Source organism: Pelophylax lessonae (genome assembly GCF_965119305.1).
Source record: "Pelophylax lessonae genome assembly, chromosome: 3".
NCBI classification, from domain to species: Eukaryota; Metazoa; Chordata; class Amphibia; order Anura; family Ranidae; genus Pelophylax; species Pelophylax lessonae.
Window position 1 is genome coordinate 292,727,538 of NC_138770.1, and position 25,496 is coordinate 292,753,033.

Sequence of the window (25,496 nt, forward strand, 5' to 3'; positions counted from 1 at the left end):
TCACAGCCGATCACATAGTAAACAGTCACTGTCAGTGACTGTTTACTACCGCCGGTGACAGCTGTGTTCCTACGGAACACAGTGCCACCGACATGACCGCGCTGCGCGCTCCCAATCGCGCATGCGCGGTCATCTCCCGGGCGCCTCCATCGTGATCGGCTGTGTCATTGGAACACAGCCGATCACGTGGGAAACAGCCATGCCTATTGGCTGTTTCCCCCCTGCCGGTGACCGTCTGTGTCCCGGGACACGCCGACACCGGCAGTGCACTGCAGCGCGCCCGCGATCGCGCGCCTGCCCTGCATTTCCTGGGTCACGTCATATGACGTCCGCCCAGGATAATAGCTGCACCGTCACGCCGTCATCTGACGGCGGGCGGGCGGTAAGTGGTTAAAAAGTGTTCCTTTAATTTTTTTGAGCAGTGTAATATAAACACATATGTTCTGTGCAGATTCATAACAGCAGGAACATACAGCCCTCTTACCCCCGCCCCCCTTGTATTATCGCCCCTAGATAACCCAAGCTACAAATTGTGTGATACATGTACCAAAACCTTGGTTCACATTAGGGTTGACTTCAAGAAGTAAATAACAAGCTGGGATGTTAACGGGGACCAAAGCCTCAACGTGTTTCATGTGAATGCCCTCCTTCTTCAAGAGGGGATCAAACAGTTCTGCAAATTGGATTTGACACATTTAACACAGAAATTTAATAGGCAGGACAGAGCTAGATTACTTAAATGGCATTATTATTTAGTTGGATTGTTCAATTAATTAAAAAAAAATCTCATATGGAAATGTCAGGAAGCCTGAATGCCAATTGGCGTCATTTGGCAAATAAAGAGGCTGTACTTGTGACTGTAAAAGAACCAGAGTGAGAGAGTGTGCAAGTCAGGAGGGATTATTCAGTATTGCTACATCCCCCTGCTAATCTTTAGTCAGCACAGTAGATGAAGAAATGGGAGAAAAACATGCCATACTTAACCAAGGAGAAGAGAATGAAATGGTGAGCAAACAGTTCATTCTTTGTATATATATATATATATATATATATATATATATATATATATATATATATATATATATATATATATAATTTACTGAATTTAGAAGCTTTTCATGGAACATTTTACATAACTGACAGTAATAGAAAGTTTGTGTTGCTGCCACACTCAGCATATCGTGAGATCCATAGCTGATAAACATGTATAATCAGCTTTACAAAGCATACAAAAGCTACCTATTATCACAATATTATACCTATGATGTAATATATTGGGAAATGTTCTGAAATACTAGATGTGATTACCTTATTCCTCACATTGTATGTCATTAAGCTTGTTGATTATGTTCTTCACATATTTTATTAGATTTTTACCCTTTTACATGCAATATACATTTGTTTTATGACAAACATACATACATACTAAATATTTAAATATTTAATGTATCATTTTTTCTTATGGGAAATGCAGCAATAATAGTGATATTGCAGAATGGAGAGAAGAGAGTACATTCATAATCTGCTGACCACATTTCTGAAAAATAAAATAGTGCCAATGGTGATTGATCCCAATAAAGCTAGACTACTAAAGAATTACCTGTTCTATTTAAATAAAATATATTATACTGTATGGTCTTAAGATAATTGTAGCTTATTGCTCGCTAAGGTGTCTACTTATTAGTTGGGAGAAAAAAAAATGTCTAGTGTCAATTTTTTTTTTTGGACTAATTGTCATCTTCACCATAAGGCTGGTTTAAAAATATGTATTGTAATAACTTCCACAAATGTATGCATATATTATTATTAATAATTATTAAAATGTGTGTAACAAAAAGTTTTGCTATAAACAGAAAACAATGGTTTGTTTTCTAAGAAAAAAACCCTGCATGATACTATTTACTTTTCACATGGTCTGGTGTGTTCCAGTTTTGGCAAATAGTAGACAGTGAAAACTAGGATTTGAATTTAAGTTCCACAGATCTAAAATAATCTAATGGTCTGTTTAAGAGACTTCAAGTAATTATTATTATTATATTACAGGATTGATATAGCGCCAACAGTTTTTGCAGCGTTTATAACATGAGTGCAGACAGCAGTTACAATACAATTTAATACAAGAGGGCTCTTTAGAGCTTTAGAGCTTACAATCTAGGAGGGAGAGTCAAGTGATACAAAAGGTAATAGCTACTAATAGGTTGGTATTTTGAGACTAGGTTAGTGATGTAGCTGGGGGCCAAGTTTTGGATCGCTTTGTAAATTGTTGTTAGTATTTTGAATTTAATTAATTGAGTGAGCAGAAACCAGTGGAGGGATGGACAGGGAGGAATAGCAGACACTGAAAGGTTGGTAAGGGGAAAGAGCACGGAGATGTTTCATAGGTTGAGGTGGCAAGATTTGGACAGTGATTGAATGTGGGGCCAAAAGGAGAGTTCAGAGTCCAGGATTACACCTAGAACTTTGGCATGCAGGGATGAGTTGATAGTTGTGCCATCGATCTTGACAGAGAAATTAGGGGAAGAGGCACATGGGGAAGAATATAGTATGAGCTTGGTTTTGGATAGATTAGGTTTAAGGAAATGGTGTTACATGCAGGCTAATATGTCTGTTAGTAAATTAGTGATACACAAGGTGACTGAAGGAGTGAGCTAAGGGGTAGAGAGATAAATGTGGCTGTTGTCAATGTAGAGATGGTATTGGAAGCCATGGGAGGCTATTACCTGTAGATGGAGAATATGAGAGGTCCAAGAACAGAAACTTGGGGGAGAAAAGAAGAAAGCAAGAGGAGAGAAGAGGAAGTAGAGTTGTCACGCAAAATGTGCTGTTGGATAAGTAGGAATGAAGAGCGGCAAAGAGTGCAGTCACGGAGACCAAAGTTGTGGAATTTTTTGAGGAGGAGGGGGTCCACTGTATCAAAGGCAGCAAAGAGGTCCAGGAGTAGGAGTACAGAATATTGTCCATTGGATTTAGACATTAGCAAATAGTTTGTGAGTTTTAGTTTCAGTTGGGTGTTGAGAGCGAAATCCAGACTGAAAGGGATCAAGAAGGTGGTCACTCAGTTGGCTGTGGACTAGACATTCAATGAGTTTGAATAGAAAAGAGAGCAAGGAGATGGGGCTTAGGTTGTTAAGATTGTTGAGGTCCAGTGAGGGCTTTTTAACCCTCCTCTTGTGTTAGGGTCAGAACCGACCCGGTTTCAGGTTTTGAATGTCTATAAGTATCACATAAATTTGTTTATTGCATCAAGATTTTTTTACTTTGTCAGGAACCTCTATTTAAACAATGTAATAGAAAAATAATCCTTTTCACTAAATTATAAAATACTGTGGTGAAAATTAAGACGTTCATGGTGTTAGGGTCAATTCTGACCCAGTTATAATATAGGATTATAGGACACTAATAAGTGCCAAAACTGAAATCATAAACACTCTCTCTGATTAGTAACACTGACAGCCAATCACCTCTCAACCCTGTGAGCTGTAGTTAGGGAGGGGCCTATCTCTTTGCCTGCTTGTCTGCTTCTCTAAATAAAGTAAAGAAACATAGGACCAATACATTTCAGAGTTGCTGACTTTATTTTACCATTTTTTAAATTTGAAAATGAGAGGTATGCTATCAAAAGAAATGTCTAAGGGGTCACACCAAAAATATTAAAACCAATCTTTTCAAGGATAAAGAAACCTAACAAGGTAACCAAGAGGTAAGAAACAAATTGGATGATAAATAATTGTTTAGAGGGTATTTTATGGCTGATTTAAGACACGGGTCAAAACCGACCCGTTAACATCATGGATAGTAACAGAAAGCTAACATAAGAGGAGGGTTAAGTATGGGGATCACTATTGTATGTTTTAGAGAGTTGGGGAAGATGCAGAGGGAGAGGGAGAGATTGAAGATGTGTGCTAGAGAGTGTAGGATAGAGACAGAGGGTGACTATAGCATTTGCAAAGGAATAGGGCCCAGGGGGCAGGTGGTTAAGTGGACATTAGGAAAAAGTTTAGCAAACGTGTCTATAGTGGTGGGGTTGAATGAGGAAAATAATTATTGTACCTGTGGACATGGAGTGTTAAGTGGGGAAGGTATCTGTACAGCAGAGATACCCATCACAAATTGGATCAATCTAGTGGAGGACGAATTGGAGAGTTAAAGGTAAAGAAGAGTTGAAGGGGATGGGATGATAGGTTGTTAATGAGAGTGATAAAATAGGTCTGCTTGCCAGTGATGAGGAAGCAAGTATATTTTTGGAGGGCAGATATTGGTTGAAATCTTTCTGAGACTTAGTCTTATGCCACAGGCGCTCAAGAACACAACTACCTTTTTTCAGACTTCTGGTGTCTTCTGAATGCTAAGGTTGTAGAGGTTGGGGCCTGATTCTAAATGATGTGGAGTGGGTAGGGCCAGTATGTCTAGGGAGGATGACAGTGAAGTCTTGTAGACAGATGTGGCTAGGTTGAGGCAGGACAGAGGTGATATTTTGTCATAGAGGTGGTCAGTAGCAGGGAAGAGAAGAGAAGAGAAGAGAAGAGAAGAGAAGAGAAGAGAAGAGAAGAGAAGAGAAGAGAAGAGAAGAGAAGAGAAGAGAAGAGAAGAGAAGAGAAGAGAAGAGAAGAGAAGAGAAGAGAAGAGAAGAGAAGAGAAGAGAAGAGAAGAGAAGGGTTGAGGTGGCAAAGGTTTCTATGGGTAATTGTTAGGTGGTTGTAGGGAGAGAAGGTGGAAGAGAGGGAGAGAGTGAAATTAATAAGGTAGTGATCAGAGGGATCGAAAAGATTTTTTGAGAGGTTGCACTGAGAGCATAGGTGGGAGAAAACAAGGTCAAGGGTTCTGCCGTCATAATGAGTGGAAGCATGTATCCATTGCTTATGTTATGCTCTACTGTATGTCCAGGTAAGCTCTTCCCAAAGATGCTTTTTGGGAAGATCAGAGTCCAGATGAAATACCAGTTTTCTCTAGAGAGGGATTAGGGGAAGAATGTTGTCATCTTAAAGTGTAACCAATTTTGAGCTACAGTTACCCTTTTAGAGAGGTTGGTGTCTTAGCTGTGCAATGGTTTTCTTTACAGGGAAAAGGTGAAACAGGAAAACAATAACGTATACTAGCACACTAGGTATTGAATCCTGAACATGTCAAGTTAAAGTGATATTAAAGGCAATTTTTTTTTTTTTTTAAATACCAAACATATTATACCTGCTCTGTGCAGTGGTTTTGTACAGAGCAGCCCCGATCCTCCTCTTCTCAGGTCCCCGTCCAGGACTCCTGGCCCCACTCTCCTGCCGAGTGCCCCCATAGCAAGTAGCTTGCTATGGAGCACTCGAGCAGGCTCTCTCCTGAGAAACTGCTCTGTGTGTCCATTTACATACAGAGCGTGGTTCAGGCCCGCCCCCCACTCTCAACTCATCAGCTCACTGGTTGTGATTGACAGTAGCGAGAGCCAATATAACCACTTTAATATAAAGTCCAAGGAGGGCACCAAATAAACAGTCTAAGGCTGGCCATACACTATACAATTTCCTTGTTCAACTTTGCTTTAGATTTACCAAAACCATGTGATATAGGGTCAAACCTAAACACTTTCAATTTGTATGTAATCAGACAGGCCCTTGCACTACATAGTTTAAGGTAAATCTAAAGGAAATTGAATAAGAAAATTGTATAGTGTATGGCCAGCCTAAGTGTTGCAAGACTTTAAGGTGTCAATTTATATGGAAAAGACTGTTGTGTGAATTTCTCATCAATAGCGCAAAATTAAGGAATAATACCCATGTTTGTGTTTATTGTCAGTGGCCTTTCGCCAATACATAAAAAAGCCTAACACTATAGGCTAAGAACAATCAATCAGCGGGCAAAATAATATGATAAAACCCGTTTGATTTTGTGCACAGTCTATGAAGATTCCCAAGTGAACGGTCAAATACTTGGGTGTTCTGCTCATCAACCCGCCAGCTGCACTATGAAGTGAAACATTTAGCAGTGGTGTTATTACCAGTGCTAAATGTGACAGCTTCCTGGTCAAGGCTCCTTGTGCACCACTTGATTTCTTCAAAATTGCATCTCCTAATCCCCTCACCTATAATGTAAACACTTTTGGACAGCAGCAATGTCAATCTGTGTAGAGGGTAGCTTTAGATGCACTAGCAGATTAAAGCATTTATTACCCCAGCATTTCATATTTCTGTAATGTGCCTGATGTACCATGTACTTGTATTAAAAAGTATCCTGTTCTCTTTGTATTGCTTCCTTTGTGTGAAATCCCAGGTGTTCCTGCTAGTCCCTCTGCTTTCATATTAAAAACTGACCACACTAAGCAGGAGAGCACACTCTCCTGCTCTATCTCCTCCTGTTCTCTCCTCCAATGATCAGACTTGTCCTGACACTCCCCCACTGCACAGCCATTCACTGGCTAGCTCAGTGTCCTGCTGCTTCATCTTCCCCCTTCTATTTTGCTACAGAGAACAGAGGGAATGTGATCATTATTAAAATGTATTTTATTTTAAATCTATACACAAATGTTTTGCCTTTCATTTCTATTTCAAACCGAATGGGTTGTTTTACAAGGTGATTGTTTACAATCACTTTAAGACCTCATTCACATGGGCATACTGATCAGTACACCCATGAAAAAGGCTATATTTACCTGCCTTAGAGGCACAGATGGCCATCTAAAATTAGTACAATTATTAGTACAATTAGTGTACAAATTAGTACAATTAGTGAACGAGGCCTTCGATGGAGTTGACTAACAAATTAAAGTAGAACTAAAGGCAAACCTTTTTTTTTTTTTTTTTATTTTGGATAGGATAAGTGAGGGTTATAACTCCTGTCAGGTATATTTTCCATCTGTGTCCCATTGGCTGTTTCATAGTCAAAACAGGGCATGAGTGGAAATCCCTCCAAAATTAGGGAAACCCTGGGTGTCACCGATACCAATTTCCCCATTGGAAGATTTTCCCTCTTTTACTTTTCTGGAGACAACCCAACATTTTCTTTCAATGTCAATCATAATGGTAAACAGGACAAAAAGAAAGGGTGAATCTCAACAGCTTCCCACCTTGCCTATAGCAGAATGATGGCTGGGTGGTGGCTTTACTGCTCTGAATGGACATCATATGCTGTCCTCTTAGAAAGGGGGCATTCAGCACTTCGATCTTTCACTGGCTGTGTCCATCGGAACCATGTGACCAATCACAGAATGTAACATGACCATTGTAAACAACAGATGACTTCCTTTCATGCCATCTATTGTGCACAATTGTGTTGCTAGCTGTGATTGGTCAATGTGATCACATGGTACAAAAAGGACCAATCACAGCCCATATGCACCACGTGATTAGCTTTGACTAATTACAGCTAATCACAACAAAACAAACTGAATAAATCAGTTTCATTCAATCAAAGTCTTGTTTATAGCAATATGTAATTCACTAAGCAATCATAATGTGTAAAAAAGAAAAAGATCCTTATCACTTCCCCAGAGTAGTACAATGTTACTATGGTAACATTATATTGCCCCGGTCACAAAAAAATATAATAAAAAAAAATGACATGTCCTTTTTGTACTGTCACCAGTCAGTGTCCCTGATCACCACCACACCAGTTAAATGATGACACTGTACTGCACTGGTGACAATATGTAAAAAAAGAAAATGTGATTTTATTTATTTTTTTATTTCCTTATTCTCCAAAAAAATTCTGACAAAAAAATTACAACTTTAAAAAACACACCGTGCCTCTTACTAAATACATTGAACTGTCTACTTTCCAAAATGGGTAATTTGGGAGTATTTGTACTGCACTTATTGGCACAGGAGGAGCCAATCAGCGGGCCTGGCAGACTTAATGTCCGCCAGGCACCTGCGATCGCTCCCCCGTGGAGACAGAATGGCGGTCGGTCGATGTAAACACGGCAGACCGCTGTTCTGTCAGTGATGAACACAGGAATCCTGTGTTCCCCCTATTTAGGAACACAGGTCTTGGTGAGATGTGGATGTTTTGCTAGACAGTGACTAATCAGAGTGGGCTAATATCTTCTCCTGCTGCATCCTGGAGAAGGATTTCAGTTTACCTTTTGACATATACGTCAGTTAACCACATGCCGACCAGCCGTCGTACTTATACTGCGGCAGGTCGGATCTGTCCAGCGAAACGATGTACCTGTACGTAGCTTCATGGAACAGCTAGTGGGGGCGCATGTACGTGGCAATTGGCAGACTCTATGTCCGTCGGGCACCCGTGATCGCTCCCCGTGGAGATAGAACAGCAGTCTGTCGATGTAAACACGGCAAACCGCTGTTATGTCAGTAATGAACACAGGGATTCTGTGTCCCCCCTATTTAGGAACACAGGTCTCTGTGTTCATCCAGCAAGTTCATACCCCACACAGTTAGAAAGAACCCCCTAGGGACACATTTAATCCTTTGATCGCCCCTGGCGTTAGCCCCTTCCCTGCCAGTGTCGTTAGTACAGTAACAGTGCATATTTTTAGTACTGATTACTGTAGTAATGTCACTGGTCCCCCCAAAAGTGTCAAAAATATTGGTTAGGTGTCTGATCTGTCCACTGCCATGTTGCAGTCCCGCTAAAAATCGCTGATTGCCATTACTAGCAAAAAAAAAATAAAAATGACATAAATCTTTCCCCTAGTTTGAAGACGCAATAACTTTTTCGCAAACCAATCAATATACACTTATTGGGATTTTTTTTTACCAAAAATATGTAGCAGAATACATATTGGCCTAAAATGATAAAACAATTAGATTGAGTTTTATAGCAGAAAAAAATATAGTTTTTTTTCAGAATTATTACTCTTTTTTTGTTTATAGCGCAAAAAATAAAAATCTCACAGTTGATCAGATACCACCAAAAGAAAGGAAAAAAGGACATTAATTATATTTGGGTACAGCGTCACACGACCGTGCAATTGTCAGTTAAAGTAGCGCAGTGCCATATTGCAAAAAATGGTCTGGTCATTAGGGGGTAAAACCTTCCGGTCCAGAAGTGGTTAATGACCTATAGGTGGCCATTAGTGGGGATGGAAGGTGAACATGAAAAACTTTGGATTTAAATATACTGTACTTAAACACATTTTTCTTCAATTGCAGGAAATGTTTGGTTACAAAACTGAAAGATGGCGTAGTATCCTGTGTCTAATTGGTTACATCCTGTCACTGGGGTTCCTGAAGCTTCTCTTCTATTGGAGGCCTGAGCTGGATGTATGGTGCCATTGTTTTCCATGTAGTTTAGCAAAAGCCGATATTGTTTTGCTCAAAAGAACTGTAAGTATATTAATTTGTCCATTGGCCTTTGTCTGTGGATCTAAAATTAAGCGCAGGCCGGTGCAAGGATTTTTGGCTACTTCGGCAAAGGTGCATTTTGTCGTAGCCCCTTGTCCTCCCACCATCCTCTCCCCCTCCTCAACAGCTGTGTGTAATAAGGCAGGATTATGCATTCCCTGCCTCCCCTCACTTGCTAGGGGCAGCAGGCAGGCGAGGCAGACTAAAACTTCAACACTGTGCCTGGTAGGAGAGAGGGTGCAGTGTTGGGGAACAGAAAACAGGTATTTTAAACACCTTAGTACCAGAGCCATTTTTTTGTACCAGAGCCCAAAAATGTTTGTTTGCATGTTTTAAAAATCATTTTAGGCCTAAGGATTACTTAAAACTCCCAAAACAATCAATATTTTCTGAAAGCAGACACTGTGATTAACCACTTGCCTTCTGTGCACTTAAACACCCTTCCCATCCAGGCCAATTTTCAGCTTTCAGCGCTGTCACACTTTGAATGACAATTGCGCGGTCATGCTACACTGTACCCATATGAAATTTTTATCATTTTTTTCACACAAATAGAGCTTTCTTTTGGTGGTATTTAATCATCTCTGGGTTTTTTATTTTTCACAAAAAAAAAGAATAAAGACAAAAAATTTTGAAAAAAAAAAAAAGTTTTTCTTATTTTCTGCGAGTAAATTTTGAAAATAAATTTTTCTCCTTTACTGATGTGCGCTGATGAGGCGGCACTGATGGGCACTGATAGGCTGCACTGATGGGCACTGATGAGGTGGCACTTATGGGCACTGATGAGGTGGCACTTATGGGCACTGATGAGGAGGTACTAATATGCCGCACTGATGAGCACTGAGAGGCGGCACTGAGAGGCAGCACTGAGAGGCGGCACTGATGAGCACTGATAGGCGGCACTGCTGGGCACTGATAGGCGGCACTGCTGGGCACTGAGAGGCGGCACTGCTGGGCACTGAGAGGCGGCACTGCTGGGCACTGAGAGGTGGCACTGCTGGGCACTGACAGGTGGCACTGCTGGGCACTGAGAGGCGGCACTGATGGGCACTGATAGGCGGCACTGATGGGCACTGGCGGATGGCACTGGACACTGACGGGTGGCACTGATGAGCGGCACTGATGGGCAGCACCATCAGTGCCCACACTCAGTGCCCATAGTGCTGCCTGTCAGTGCTCATCAGTGCCTAGATGAGCAGGCACTGATGGGCACTGACTAGCAGCACTATGGGCACTGATTGTGGGCATTGATGGGGGGCACTGATGGCGGGCACTGTGTGTGTGTTTTTACCTTTTAGTAATCAGGGCACTGGTGATCGGTGCCCTGATTACATTGCTGTGTGTCCCCAGCGGCTGTCGGCTCCCCCTCCTTCCTCACACTGCAGGCTCCGTGTGAGGAAGGAGCGCCGGTGTTCCGTGAAAAATCCATACCCGTGAGAAAACCATACCCTCATCACTTCCGGTTCCGCTACGGAGGGTATGGATTTCTCACGGTAGTTAAACTTGCGGCGCTTACATTAAAACAGCTCATCTGAAACGTAAATCATCTCCGCTCTTCGCCCTGTCACTGCCCTCATCTCCGGTAATAAATATAAAAGCGGATCACGGAGCCACGATCGCCGTCACAATTACATCACATACACCCGCCGCCGCTTTTATATTTATTACCGGAGATGAGGGCAGTGACAGGGCGAAGAGCGGAGATGATTTACGTTTCAGATGAGCTGTTTTAATGTAAGCGCCGCAAGTTTTACATTAGACACAGTGCCGTGAGAATTTCATGCCCACCGAGCATGCGCACTTGTCTAATTCTTTAATGTTCAATCACGTATCCGGGGCTCTGAGCATGCGCACTGCTGCGCTGCTCAACTGTTTCAGCCCGGAAGTGACGAGGGTATGGTTTCTCCACGGGGTATGGTTTTTTAACGTTACACCGGCGATGAGAGATGATCTCATATGTTTACATATGAGATCATCGCTCATTGGACGGCCAGATCACGTGGTGAATGGCCGCTGTGATTGGCCATTCACCACGATCTGTGATCGGCTGTGTCCAAGGGACACGGCCGACACAGATTTTCCCCGCAGCGCGCTCGCGGGAGCGCGCTGGGGGCGTGTCACTGGGAGGCCGTTTAAAAACGGCCTCCCGAAAATTCGAGTCCGCGCTGCAGCCGTATATAGGCTGTAGCGCGGACGGGGGGAGGTTAATAAAATGTTGGTACTTCCATGTTTTTTGTGTTACTATAAAATTAGTGCAACGGTTTATGAAATGCAAAATGTAAGTAAAAAATACATTAAAGCAATTTTTTTTTTTTCCTTAAAAGTTTTATTGAATAAAAAACAGAAAAAAGTTATACAAGCATAGAAACTTCATACAATGGCCAATAGTACAATTTTGAAGAAAGCAAACATAACGTAAACAAAAAGCAGTCAGATGATATGATCAACAGAGCATTGTTTAACAATGTCCATGTAGACCATCACCAACATATAAACATAAAAGGTAATAGAACACATCTGTAGTGGATAACCCATTTTTGCAAGTTCATGGAAACGTGTATATTAATAAGATGATTATGATAGGGGAATGGAAACAAGATTATAAGCCAAAGGGGGTTGACCCCCTCTATATTGGAAACCTGAGGTCATTTTATTAGGGTGTACAGAGAGGGGGAAGAGAAGAAAAAAAGAGAGGCATTCTAAGACGTGTGTAAAAAATAAAAGGAAGAGTAAAGGACTAAATGACAGGATTGTACATGTTGGAATCCTCCCCTCACACCCTTTTTTTTAGGGAGGGGAGGGTCCAACTCTTTTGTGATGGTGAAGAATAACATGTAGTACACAAGATTCACATAGAAGTAACATAACATTTATCATAGCTTTGGTTCAAGTGTGTTGGGGGGAAGGTGTAGCGAAAAGATCCGAATATTGTGTAGTGGTTCGGAAGTGTATCCAGCCAGCCCAAATGTCATAGAATGTAGTTGGAGTGTCTTTCGCAATATGTATAAGTTTCTCCATTTCCGCAAATTTGTTTACTCTTTTTAACCAGTCTGATGTAGAGGGTGTGCGGTCGGACCTCCATAGAGAAGGAATGCAAAGTTTGGCCGCATTGAGTAGATGAAAAGGGAGGGACATTCGATATTGCGCCTGCCAGAGGAACATTGGAGTGATGAAGTAGAAATTGTGCTGGATTAAATTCAATTGGATAGGTAGACATAGATACAATGATTTGATGTATTTGTACCCAGAACGGTTGTATGCAAGAGCATTCCCACCATATGTGGAGCATTGTACCTTTTTCCCGGGAGCAGCGCCAACATATGTCTGATAGTGAAGAGTTATAATAATGGATGATATGGGGAGTTCTGTACCATCGGGTTGCAATTTTATAGTTATTTTCTTCAGTCGTGACATTAATTGAACCTTTGCGAGTGATAGTGAAGATTTTTTCCCAATCCTGTTCGGTCAGTTGTATATCCAACTCATGTTCCCAAGAATTGCAGGCCCTGTTAGGCCTCGTACACACGAGTCGAAAATCGGCACATAATTTTCGTCCAACACCCGATCTACCGATTTTCAGCTTGTTAGTATGATGCTTCCGACAACCGACTCCGACTTTTCGGCCGAAAAAAATCTGGTGTGCAGGCTATAAAATTTTTGTCCGCCGTCAAAACAAGGCCGATTTTCGTGCAGTCAGTACAGATTTCGACAGGGAAAAATCTAATGAGCAAGACTGGGCATGCTCAGAGAAGAAAGAACACAAAGAAAGCAAACCAACACATGACATCATTTCTGAAGTAGAATTTTGTTGGGCAAGAAAATTTGTGTGCAGTCTAGGCACATTCCAACCAACAAAACACCACTCTGGACAAAAGACGGACGATCGGTCGGCCGATAATCGTTGCGTGTGTACGGGCTTTAGATTTGGGGGAATACTGCTCGAAAAACAGGGCATGAATGGTAGATATCACATGTCTTTGGGGTGATTTAGCCGTACAGAGGGATTCAAAGCTTGAGAAGGGACGGGAGATTTGATTATCTCGGTTAATGCTTTGCAACCAACGGCTTAATTGTTTGTAAAACTCGGACGGGAAAGATTTCTCTACTGTTCGAGGAAGGAATCGTTGTCAAAAAAGTGGTGAGCTGTCATCTGGTCATGGGGCCACATTTTGAGTATAGAAGTCAAACATCGACCGAGTGCAAAGGCGGGATTATTGTTTATAGGTGTTAGAGGACCAAGGCTAGAAGATAAATGAAATTTGGAGCATATGTGACAAAAAGTTTTCAAGGTTGGTCCAATTAATGGGTGTTCTTTTAGTATATTCGGTATGTGTTTGGGTAGGATCCACGGAATGGATCTGAGTTCCAGAAGGCTAAAGGTTGATTCCAGGGTGGTCCAATCTTTCAAGTTACCATGAACATTCCAATCTACGATTCTATTGAGATGGCACGCCCAGTAATACCGTTGTATATCTGGGAGCCCAATCCCCCCTTTATGCTTGGGTTTAATTAGTTGGTCATAACTAATTCTAGGCCTTTTTTGGTTCCACAAAAATGTAATACAGTAATCTTTTAGATTCTTGAAAAAAGAGTTTGGAATAGCGATTGGAATTGCTTGAAGGAGATACAAGATACGTGTGAGGATGTTCATTTTCAACAGGGCTGCTCTTCCAAACCAGGAAAAGAAAAAGCCATTCCATTTTTGGAGATCTTCCAAAATGGATTTTGTGATGGGTGGGAAGTTTGCTTCAAATAGGTCTGTCAATTTAGTTGGGAGAGATATGCCAAGATAATTGATTGCGTAGGGTTCCCAATTGAAACAAAAATTGGCTTGACATTGGGATAACACTGACTGGGGGAGAGATATGTTCAGGGCTAGGGATGTCCCGAAATTAATTTTAACCACTTGCCGATCGCTGCAAGTACATATACTGCGGCGGTCAGCCCCGTGCAGGCAAAGTGACGTACCGGTACGTCACTCGCCTGCGAGCCAATAGGGGGCTAGCTCGCACCGCCGGAGGCGCGCTCCCTCCCCCGCTCGCTCACTGGGATCCCCGCGCATGTGACCGGCGGACCCGATGTCCGCCGGTCACTCACGATCATCGGTTACAGAGGGAGAAAGGCAGGCGGCTAATGTAAACAAAGCCGCCTGTCATTCTCCCTTGTGTAACAGCAGAGATCATACGGTCCTGCTATGTAGGACCGTAGATCTCTTCTGTTACATGAAAAGCCACGCCCCTTTACAGTTAGAAGCACACCCCTAGGGACACACTTAACCACTCCTTCTCCAATAAAGTTAACCCCTTCCCTGCCAGTGTCATTTTTACAGTAACAGTGCATATGTATAGCACTGATTACTGTAGTAATGTCACTGGTACCCCCAAAAGTGTCAAAAATGTCAGTCAAGGGTCCGATCTGTCCGCCGCAATGTCGCAGTCCAGCAAAAAAAATCGCAGATTCCTGCTATTACTCGTTAAAAAAATTAAAATAAAAATGACAAAAATCTTTCCCTTAGTTAGTAAACACAATAACTTTTGCGCAAACCAATCAAAATACGCTTATTGCGATTTTATTTTACCAAACATATGTAGCAGAAAACAAATTGGCCTAAAATGTTAAAAAATTTAGATTTTTACATTTTTTTGGGGTGGAATTTCATGTGAAAAAATGTGAAAAATATTATTTTTGCAAAATTGTCGCTATTTTTTTGTTTATAGCGCATGTTTAAAAAAATCGCACAGGTGATCAAATACCACCAAAAGAATGCTCTGTATGTGGGAAAAAAAGGACGTCAATTTCATTTAGGTACAGCGTCGCACGACCGCGCAATTGTCCGTTAAGTTCACGCAGTGCCGAATCGCAAAATAGGCCCTGTTCAGGAAGGGGGTAAAATCTTCCGGGGCTTAAGTGGTTAAGATAGGAGAGCTTGTTAAAGAGTTCAAAGTTTTTGAGTAGGTTAGGAATCAAAATTAATGGCTGTTGGAGGAAGAGAAGGATATCATCTGCAAAAGCCACTAATTTATATGGATGGGAGTTTATAGTGATTTCTTTGATGTTTTGGTTGGATCTAATACAATTCAATATGGGTTGGACCTAATACAATTCAATATGGGTTCCAAAGTGAGTACAAATAGTATCGGGGAAAGAGGACAACCCTGCCTGGTTCCATTGCTTATGGAGAAGGCGTCCGTCAGGTGGCCGTTAACTCTCACTCTTGCCGAGGGTGTATTGTATAGTGACATTATGAATGAGAGCATTTGTTGACGTAGACCCATATGTTGTAATTCTGCTGTCAGATAATCCCAGGCCAACAGAAAAGACCCTGGAACCTTATTGGAGGTCAGCCAATAGTGAAGATGTATGGCTTTGATTGTATTATCGCGAGCCTCCCTACCTGGGACAACGCCTACTTGATCTTTCGAGATTAGGGTAGTTAGAAATGGTTGGATATGATTTGCTAAAATTTTGGCGAAAATTTTAATGTTGACATTCAATAGGGAGATTGGCCTGTAATTTGAGACAACGGTGGAATCCTTCCCTTCTTTTGAGATCACAGCAATGTGAGCGTCTAATAATCTATGTGGATGTGAAGGAGGGGATGAAAGGGTGTTGAATGCTTTTAAGAAAGGGGAACACAGGAATGGTAAAAAGGTTTTGTAGTAGGATGTTGTAAACCCATCCGGGCCTGGACTCTTCCCTGCTTTAAGTTGTTTAGCTGCCTGTTTGGAATTTGAGTTCAGTCAGTGAGCTTTCAAGGAAAGTTGCATCGGTATGGGAAAGTTTTTTGAGACAGTGTTGGTCAAGAAAGGAGTGAATAAGTCGTGAGCGTTTGGGGTGTGTAGTAGAAGGTTCAATGTCAGGATGTAGATTATAGGGGTCTGAATAATATTCTTGAAATTGAGCAGCTATGCCTTGAGTTTCAACATGAGCCTTACTACTGGGGTCTTTTATACAGTGAATTTTGGAGTTGATTCTTTTATTTTGAATGCATCTAGCTAGAAACTTCCCAGATTTGTTATTCTGCTCGTAAAAAAGTTTATGAGATAACATCATCTTGCGCTTATATTTAGTGCTGGGACAAGGTCATCCAGTGCCCAGGGCGAACGTGCAAAACTGCGCCCCCCCCCCCCCCCCCCTGGGTTGTGCATGACAAATCATTTTACCCATGCCTGATAACCACACTTGATAATTACACCTATGTATAGAGTGCTAAGGTCAGGACTGAATAATTTACCCCTATGAGGCATTTCATATATGCATGAATACATACAAACACTCAATATATACATTAAACCACCAACTAATGTACCTGTCTAACCCAAATGTATTCCCTGAATTTTTTTCATAATAAACGTTTAAATCCCAACTTCAGGAAAAAAAAACAAAAATCAACCCTTACAATGGGGCCTGAAAAGTCCCAGTATATTCCTAAGACTAGCATGTAAAAAAAAAAAAAATGGTTTGATATTCTCATTGTGTGTATGGGACTTTTTTATTCTAGGAGCAGAGGATTAGGGTAAAACCACTTAGTCCTGGTTCACACTGCTGTGATGCGGGAAACCCTGCTATTCAGTGCCGGTTCCCGCATTGCACCAGAATCGCACAGTGGTTTACACTGAGATCTGCAAATCTCTGGGGGGTGTCAATGTAAAGGTAATGATGACACTTTCAGATTGATTCGCAGATCGCAGTTCAAACTGTGAAATGGTGCAGGAATTGGATCGCATAGGTGTGAACACCCATGCAATCCGATTCCAGTGCGAACCAAAAAAAGGGCCCTGCTCCATTCTTGTGCAAATAGGATGCAATTTCAGCCAAAAAGCTTGTATGGCTGAAATCACATTGCACAGACATCGCATGTGATCTGCACCACAATGTGGTGCAAATCACATGCGATGTCTGCCATTGCAATAGTGTGATTCGGCACTTAAACTGGCACACATGCATAGTTTTTTTTTTTTTGGTTTAGCCAGTGGGCTGAATTGAAAAAAAACACTTACAGATTCATCCATCCACACAAGAGGTGGATGAAGAAATCCCCTCCACGAGACGTATTCTGACGCTGGGGACTCTTCTCTGTCAGAATACACTGATCAGCAGTACAGCCGATTGGCTGCAATGCTGATCGAACAAGGTTTTCCAGCAGGCTCCCATTCTACAGAAGCTCCCATTCTGACAGGCGGCTTCTAACAGGCAAGGCCACACATAGATCAAAATTCAGCTGGTCCCTGCTGAGCCGAACAAATTTTGTTTCATGTGTACCCAGCTTTACCTTACTCCTTGCTCCAGTAGGTTCTCTCCAGTGCTGTGACTGGTCCTCGGGAGCTCCTGGGTAAACTGTGACTGACTGGGTCACACTCCAGCCTCATCATACCATACAGGGTTAATGTTCCTGTATGGTAGGTATGTGATGAGGCTATTTCCCCCAGCACTGCAAGGGTGGACTGTTTCACTTTGCTGGAGTTGGGCTGCAACATATCACTTGTTTATGATCAATCTTTGAATAGGTTAGGAATATACTGGGACTTTTCAGGCTCTACATACTGTAGATGTATTCCACATACACACTATATCTTATTAAAAGGCAGGATTTTCATTAAGATAAAGTGTGTATGTGGAGTTCATTTACAGTATGTGGAGCCTGAAAAGTCCCAGTATATTCCTAACCTAGTCAAAACATTTTACTTTCTCTTTAGTAAACCTGCACTGCAAGGGTCAGTACAGGTTTACAGCACAGCATTGCACAGTGTAAAACAGGACAGGACAGGACAGATCGGGACTCACAGGAGGAGGAAATTCAGTCTGCTATCTGTCTCTTATCTTCAGCTTGAGGAGGAGAGGAGAGCTCAGATGTCTGTTGAGCAGAAAGCAGTGATGGAGGCTGCAGTGTAGTGTGCTCTGCTTGCTCCGCCCACCTGTACAGGAGCTCTCACAGTCCCGATCCAACCAGCCAGCCTGTACGAAACCTGTGCCCAGGAGAGTGTTCCTCTCCTTTCCAGCAAGGGGCGGGAAGCCTGCAGAAGATATGGGCGCATTGTTGGCTCTGATTTTGGACATGTTTTAGCAACACAGGAGCTTAGAATAAAGGTGATTCTTCAGTGTTTTGGCGCCCCCTCCCACACTCCTCCCATACTCCGCCCAGGGCAGCCGCCCCTCCCGCCCACCCCTTGTACCGGCCCTGCTTATATTTAATGTCTAAGAGGTTGCGGAAGGAGGTTCTCGCTTCAGTGAGATCTTTATAGGTTTGAGACACTCTGGTTCATTTATGTAAGGATTGCAGGGATTGAATTTTACTTATGAGGTTAGACATTTCTTGTTGTTGGGACTTATTTCTATCTGCTTTCAGTTTCAAATATAGGCCCCTAATTGTGCACTTATTAGCTTCCCATTGGGATATTGATGATGTATCTGGGGTGTCGTTAATTGCTAAGTATTACTGTATATGGAATTTGATGTGATTTACGTCATGTTCATTGGTTAGCAGAGAAGAGTCTAAAGGCCAAATTTTTATAGGTGTATCTTAGTCGGGGAAGGAAAGGGATAAGGTAATTGGGTGGTGGTCCGAGATAGTCATGGGTTCAATAGTCGTCGCATGAATGTAGGGAAGATCTCTTTGTGATAGGAAAATATAATTAATCCTGGTATATAGGTTGTGGGGTGGTGAAAAGTAGGTAAAGTCTTTCTCAGTTGGGTTTAAAGTACGCCAAGACTCATGTAGTTGAAGGGACTGTGGAGACTTTCTGATTTTTGATATTGCTCTATAAGGCAGGGAGGAGTTACCAGATGAAGCATCCAATGTGGGATCTAGTGTGACATTGAAGTCTCCCCCAAGAATAGTGATTCCTTGTTGGAAAATTGTTAAAAGTTGTGAAACTTCCCTAAAAAAGCTCACTTGTGATTTATTGGGGCTATATATATTAGCAAGGGTGAACGTACGTTCTTTTATCCGACCTTTAAGGAATATGTATCGACTCTTAGTATCAACTTGGGAATCTACATATTGCTAATGTGTGTTTTTAAGCAGGAGGATAGAGTCTCCTTTTGTTTTGGCCATATTATTGGTTGCATGAAAAAAGGTGGGGTAGATATTATTTGATAGTTTTGATATCGCGTCGGAGCGAAAATGTGTTTCCTATAGAAATAAGACATTGGCCTTAAGTTTACGTGCCAGAGATAGAGTGTGTGTTCTTTTTTCAGGGACATTGAGTCCCTTAATGTTAATTTTAAGATTATAGGCAGTCTGCGAGAATATTCTTGTAGACATTACTGCAGTTAAGGTAATTATAACAAACAAAAGATTTGGACCTTACGAAGAAGGCCAAAAAAAAGAGGGGGGGGGGTGCTGGAGCTCCGCTTTAAACAATTTTTTATTGGATATATTTTATAGCAGAAAGTAAAAAAATATTTTTTTTTTCAAAATTGTTATTTTTTTGTTTATAGTGCAAAAAATAAAATACACAGGAGGTGACCAAATACCACCAAAAGAAAGCTCTATTTGTGGGAAAAAAGGACATACCTTCTATTTGGGTACAGCGTTGCATGACCGTGCAATTGTCGGTTAAAGTAACGCAGAACCGTATTGCCAAAAATGGCCTGGTCATTAAGGGGGGTAAATCTTCCAAAGGTTAGATGGTTAAGCTGTATTGTGATGGCATCTGCCCTGGCTGCACATACCTCCCAAGCTGTCTGAAAACGAGCCTACCAGTCTGAACTCTGCAAAGCACTGGAAAATAGATTTTTCTGCTGCATTTCCTACAAATAGTGATGGACAAACATCTGCCGGGGCAGGTCGCGAACGGCGAACTCGCTCAAATGTTCGCGAACCACAGGTTCGCGGCGGACCCCATTCATTTTAATGGCAGGTCAACATGAAAAACCTCGAGGTCATGTTTGCAGCCACAAAATACTTACTAGCTGTGCACACATAGTCCCGCAACATGGACACTGACATACCAGAAGTATTGCTATTGGAAAATTTGCCATAATTTTTTTCCTTTTTTTAGCAAAAAAATGTATTTATTTTTTTTCTAAATCAGCCAGAACTGACAGCAGCCGGTAAATACATGTCAAATACATAGGATCCATTCACACATCTGTAAAATGGGTCCGCATCCGATCCACAATTTAGCGGAACGTTTACAGACCCATTGATTTTCAATGCCAGTCTGAAAAATTAGGCATTCACAGGATAAAGAAGTAAGTGTCGGCCAGTACAGGCCCCAAAAATTAGCCAACAGACATTCACCTGTAGAGATGTCGCGAACATAACATTTTCCAGTTCACGAACTGCTAACGCGAACTTCCGCAAATGTTCGCGAATGGGCGAACCGGGCGAACCGCCATAGACTTCAATAGGCAGGCGAATTTTAAAACACACAGGGACTCTTTCTGGCCACAATAGTGATGGAAAAGTTGTTTCAAGGGGACTAACACCTGGACTGTGGCATGCCAGAGGGGGATCCATGGCAAAACTACCATGGAAAATTACGTAGTTGACGCAGAATCGGGTTTTAATCCATAAAGGGCATAAATCATCTAACATTACTAAATTGTTTGGAATAACGTGCTTTAAAACATCCAGTGTGTGAATACGATCAGGTATGATGTTGTATCGATCAGGTAGTGTAAGGGTTATGCCCGCTTCACAGTGACAGACCAAACTCCCCGTTTACCGCACCGCAAACAACCGCAAACAACCGCAAACAGTCCATTTGCAGTGGGCACAGTACAGTCTGTGGGCCTGACACTCAATGGCAGGCAACTGCAATTATATTACAGAGGAAAAATTAAATATATAAATATTATTACTTGTACTAAATTAATAGACGATGTTGTAATCCACTGCGCTTTAGGAAATACAGGTAACACAAACCTGACAGAATAACACAAATAACACAAATTGCTGCTACTTAAATGAGTAAATATAATAAAAAATTAAATTCATCCATAAAATCATAAGTACATAAAAGCATGACATCACATCAATAGGAGTCCATAAAGTCCATAAAAGTGCATAGAGCAATGAAAGTGCAAACATGAAGGATCACAGGTGCGACTTATGGGGACCACCCTTGCTTGTCACCACCACACAGTGCTGGGAGAAGTATCTGAAATTCAGACTCACCAGACGCCTATGCCTAACCACTCTCATGGACTAGGCAACAACAGCATATAGTAGAATCAGGTTTCCTCCAGATCTCTGATTTGTGCTGCAAAGACTCCTCTGGAAGATTTCCTGGTAAATTTATAGTGCACTATAAATTTACTAGGAAATCTTCCAGATGAGTCTTTGCTGCACAAATCAGAGATCTGGAGGAAACCTGATTTTACTATATGCTGTTGTTGCCTAGTCCATGAGAGTGGTTAGGCATAGGCGCCTGGTGAGTCTGAATTTCAGATACTTCTCCCAGCACTGTGTGGTGGTGGCAAGCAAGAGTGGTCCCCATAAGTCGCACCTGTGATCCTTCATGTTTGCACTTTCATTGCTCTATGCACTTTATACCTATGGACTTTATGGACTCCTATTGATGTGATGTCATGCTTTTATGTACTTATGATTTTATGCTTATATTTATCACATCTGATTCATATATTTTGGTATATGTTATCATCCTATTTATTTGGTAAGAGGTTATCACCATCCCTGCACTACTGAAATTCAAATGAAAAAGCCAGTTCCTGTTTTTTATGGATGAATTTTATTTTTTATTATAGGAAAAATGTAATGAATTTTTTATCTGCAAGGTGCTGTGCCACCCTATATGAGTGGTGGGCACTGGCAGTGGGCACAGTTCAGTCAGTGGGCCTGACACACACTGGAAGGCAACTGCAATTATATTAAAGGGTAAAAATTAAGGCTCAGTTCACATTTGTGCGATGCAGGAACGCCGCGAATATGCAGCGTGATCCAGCATCGCATCCGCACATCTGGCAGTTCACACTGCCATATGCGATACGCAGGGGTGTCAATTAAATGTTAACGACACCCCCAGTTTGATCGCATATCGCAGTGCCATCTGACAGTTCGCACAGAATCGGATCGCACAAGTGTGAACCACTGTGCGATCCTATTCTGAGGCGGCTCAAAAAATGCCTCCTGTGTGAGTTTGCTGCGTATGCGCTGCAAATTCAGCCATACAAAGTGTATGGCTGAACTCGCATCCACACAGGAGATCGCATGTAATGAAGGAGCAGTGCACTCCGAATTACATGCGATCAGCGCATCCGCACAAATGTGAACCGGCTCAAAATGACTTTTTTATCTGCAAGGTACTGTGCCACCCGATATGAGTGGTGTGCACACAGTACAGTCTGTATATATATATATATATATATATAGAAAAAAATAAATAAAAGCAGACTGATATACCAGCCCTAAAAAGGGCTTTTTGGGATGCTGTCAGGAGGCTGTCCTTACAGCAGGAGTAGACACAGAACACTGGCCTAGCTAATGATTTCCCTATTAAATTTAGCAGCAGCAGCACTCTCCCTGCTCTACTAACTTGCAGCTTCAGAATGAATCTAAGATGGATGCTGTCCTTGCTTTTTTATAGGAGGTGGGAGGGTCTGGGAGGGAGGGTATGCTGATTGGCTGGAATGTGTCTGCTGACTGTGAGGTACAGGGTCAAAGTTTGCTCAATGATGATGTATAGGGGGCAGACCGAACATTGCATATGTTTAACCGCCGCGGCGAACGCGAACAAGCGATGTTCGCCGGGAACTGTTCGCCGGCGAATAGTTCGGGACATCTCTATTCACCTGAGAGAAAAGAACTTTGTATTCTGTGGCTGGAGGTACATTAGGCATTCACAGGATACAGAAGTAAGTGTCGGCCAGTACAGGCTCCAAAAATTAGCCCACAGGCGTTCACCTGACAGCAAAGAACTTGGTTTTCTGTGGCTGGAGGTAAATTAGGCATTCACAGGATACAGAAGTAAGTGTCGGCCAGTACAGGCCCCAAAAATTTGCCCACAGGCGTTCACCTGACAGCAAAAGACTTTGTATTCTGTGGCTGGAGGTACATTAGGCATTCACCGGATAAATAAGTGTCAGCCATTATAGGCCCCAAAAATTAGGCATTCAACGGACATAAAAGGCCTTTTATGCTGCTGTATTTACCTAAGACAGGGACCATGAATTGTTATGGGTGGTGGCAGATATTTGTGGGCTGTCATGAGGAATTTGACTCAAACATGGTCTACTGGTCACATATGTTGAATTCCTCCGAGATCCATGCCTCATTCACTTTTATAAATGTGAGGTAGTCAACACTGTCGTGAGCTAGGGGAGTGCGCTTATCGGTCACGATCCCCCCTGCTGCGCTGAACATCCTTTCGGACAGGACACTGTATGAGGGGCAAGCCAACAGTTCCATTGCACAATTGCAATTGTTCCAATTCTGCAAGCTCTGGCCAGAGGTCAAGCCTGCCCACCCGGTAGTCCAGGGGTTCATCACTTCTCAGAGCGTCCACATGGGCCGTTAACACAATGTAGTCGGAACCCTGTCGGTCTAGGCGTTCCCTGATGCTGGATCTGGAGGACAGCTGTGGATGGGTCAGCTGAAAGAATGATCTCATATCAGAAGTGACCAACTCATCCTCAAACCGCCCTCTTCTTGCAGGCGCTGTTGGATTGCTACCTGTAACTGTTTCTCTGTTAGTAAAAATTCCTCTGCCAGCGCACGCAAAAGCATAATGCAGCATTTCCCGAAACAAGGCCTGGAAGTGCGGCATTCTGACAGCCCTCTGTGATGGTGGTAACATTTCTGCCATTTTTTGTTTGTACTGGGGATGTAAGTACGTTGCCACCCAGTACAGGTCCTTGCCCTTTATGCTTTTTATACGGGGGTAAATTAAAATACTGGGGCTTGAAGGCCCCCATTTGCACTAAACTGGAAGCGGTGTAGTGGCCTGGTTCCTGCTCATCATCCAGGATAATATCGTCCTCGTTCTCCTCCCCCCATCCCCGGACAACACCAGGGATCCCAGAAAGATTTAAAGCATGCTCTTCTTGCTCCTCCTCATCTGCCCCAGAACCATCCTCCTCTGACTCCTCTTCAGACATCCCTTTTGTTGACTTGTCTCATATGAAGTAGTCCCCCCTGGGAATTTATCCAGCATTGCGACTTCCTCATCTTCCTGCTCCTCGATGGCTTGATCAATGACACAACGCAATGCATGCTCCAGAAAGAAGACGTAAGGTACAATGTCTCTGATGGCTCCCTGGCTGTGACTGACCAGTTTGGTGACCTCATCAAATGGCCGCAAAAGTCTGCATGCGTCGTGCACAAGCAGCAACTGGCGCGGTGAAAAAAAAAAAACAAGCTCCCCAGAACCTGTCCTGCCACAGAGTTCCTACAGGTATTCGTTAACTGCACGTTTCTGCTGGAGCAGCCTATCAAGCATATACAAGGTTGAATTCCATTGCATCGGGCAGTCACAAATAAAATGTCTGAAAGGCAGGTTGTGTCGCCGTAGAATGTCAGCAAGGTGAGCCATGGCTGTGTAAGATCTTCTGAAATGGGCCGAAAATGTCCTGGCCTGCCGCAAGACGTCCTGGACTCCAGGGTATTTTGCAACGAATCGCTGCACGACCAAGTTCAGGACGTGTGCCATGCATGGCACATGTGTAATTTTGAGCAGTGTTAGCCACTGATCTGCCTGTGAACGCAAAGCTGAAAGGAGTGCAAGACCAGTGTGGCTCTTGGCTTCTAGGCACAACAGACGCAGCACAGCATGGCAATGTCTCACCTGGCACGTGGAATAGGTTCTGGGGATCTTGGGCGGCGCAGAGACGGTAGCAGCGGAAAAGGAGGAGTCAGCCGAGGAGGAGAGGTAGGATGGAGGAGGAGAAGGAGAGGCAGGCCGGCATGCAATCCATGGCGGTAAAACCAAATCTACACGGGTGCCACGGGTTACATGCTTGACGGCCGTCAGAAGGTTCACCCAGTGGGCAGTAAAAGTTATATACCTTCCCTGCCCATGTTTGCTAGACCATGTGTCTGTGGTCAGATGTATCTTGGCACCGACACTGTGTGCCAGAGATACATTCACTTGCCGCTGAACATGGCCATATAGCTCTGGGATGCCCTTCTGGGAGAAATATTTCCTTCCTGGGACTTTCCATAGTGGTGTTCCAATGGCCACAAATTTTCTAAAGGCCTCCGAGTCCACCAGTTTATATGGCAGTAGTTGGCGGGCTATCAGTTCT

General features: G+C 42.7%; 1 protein-coding gene across 1 annotated transcript in view; it reads left to right on the forward strand.

Moving 5' to 3' along the window:
* Positions 1-897: 897 nt before the first annotated feature.
* LOC309551114 (putative cation-transporting ATPase 13A4) overlaps positions 898-25,496 on the forward strand; it is a 148,783-nt gene continuing 124,184 nt past the window's right edge. The window contains exons 1-2 of the mRNA XM_082251560.1: positions 898-1,005; positions 9,096-9,268. Coding sequence (XP_082107686.1) covers positions 958-1,005; positions 9,096-9,268 — 221 coding nt within the window. The 5' untranslated portion in view covers positions 898-957. The remainder of the gene's footprint in view (positions 1,006-9,095; positions 9,269-25,496) is intronic.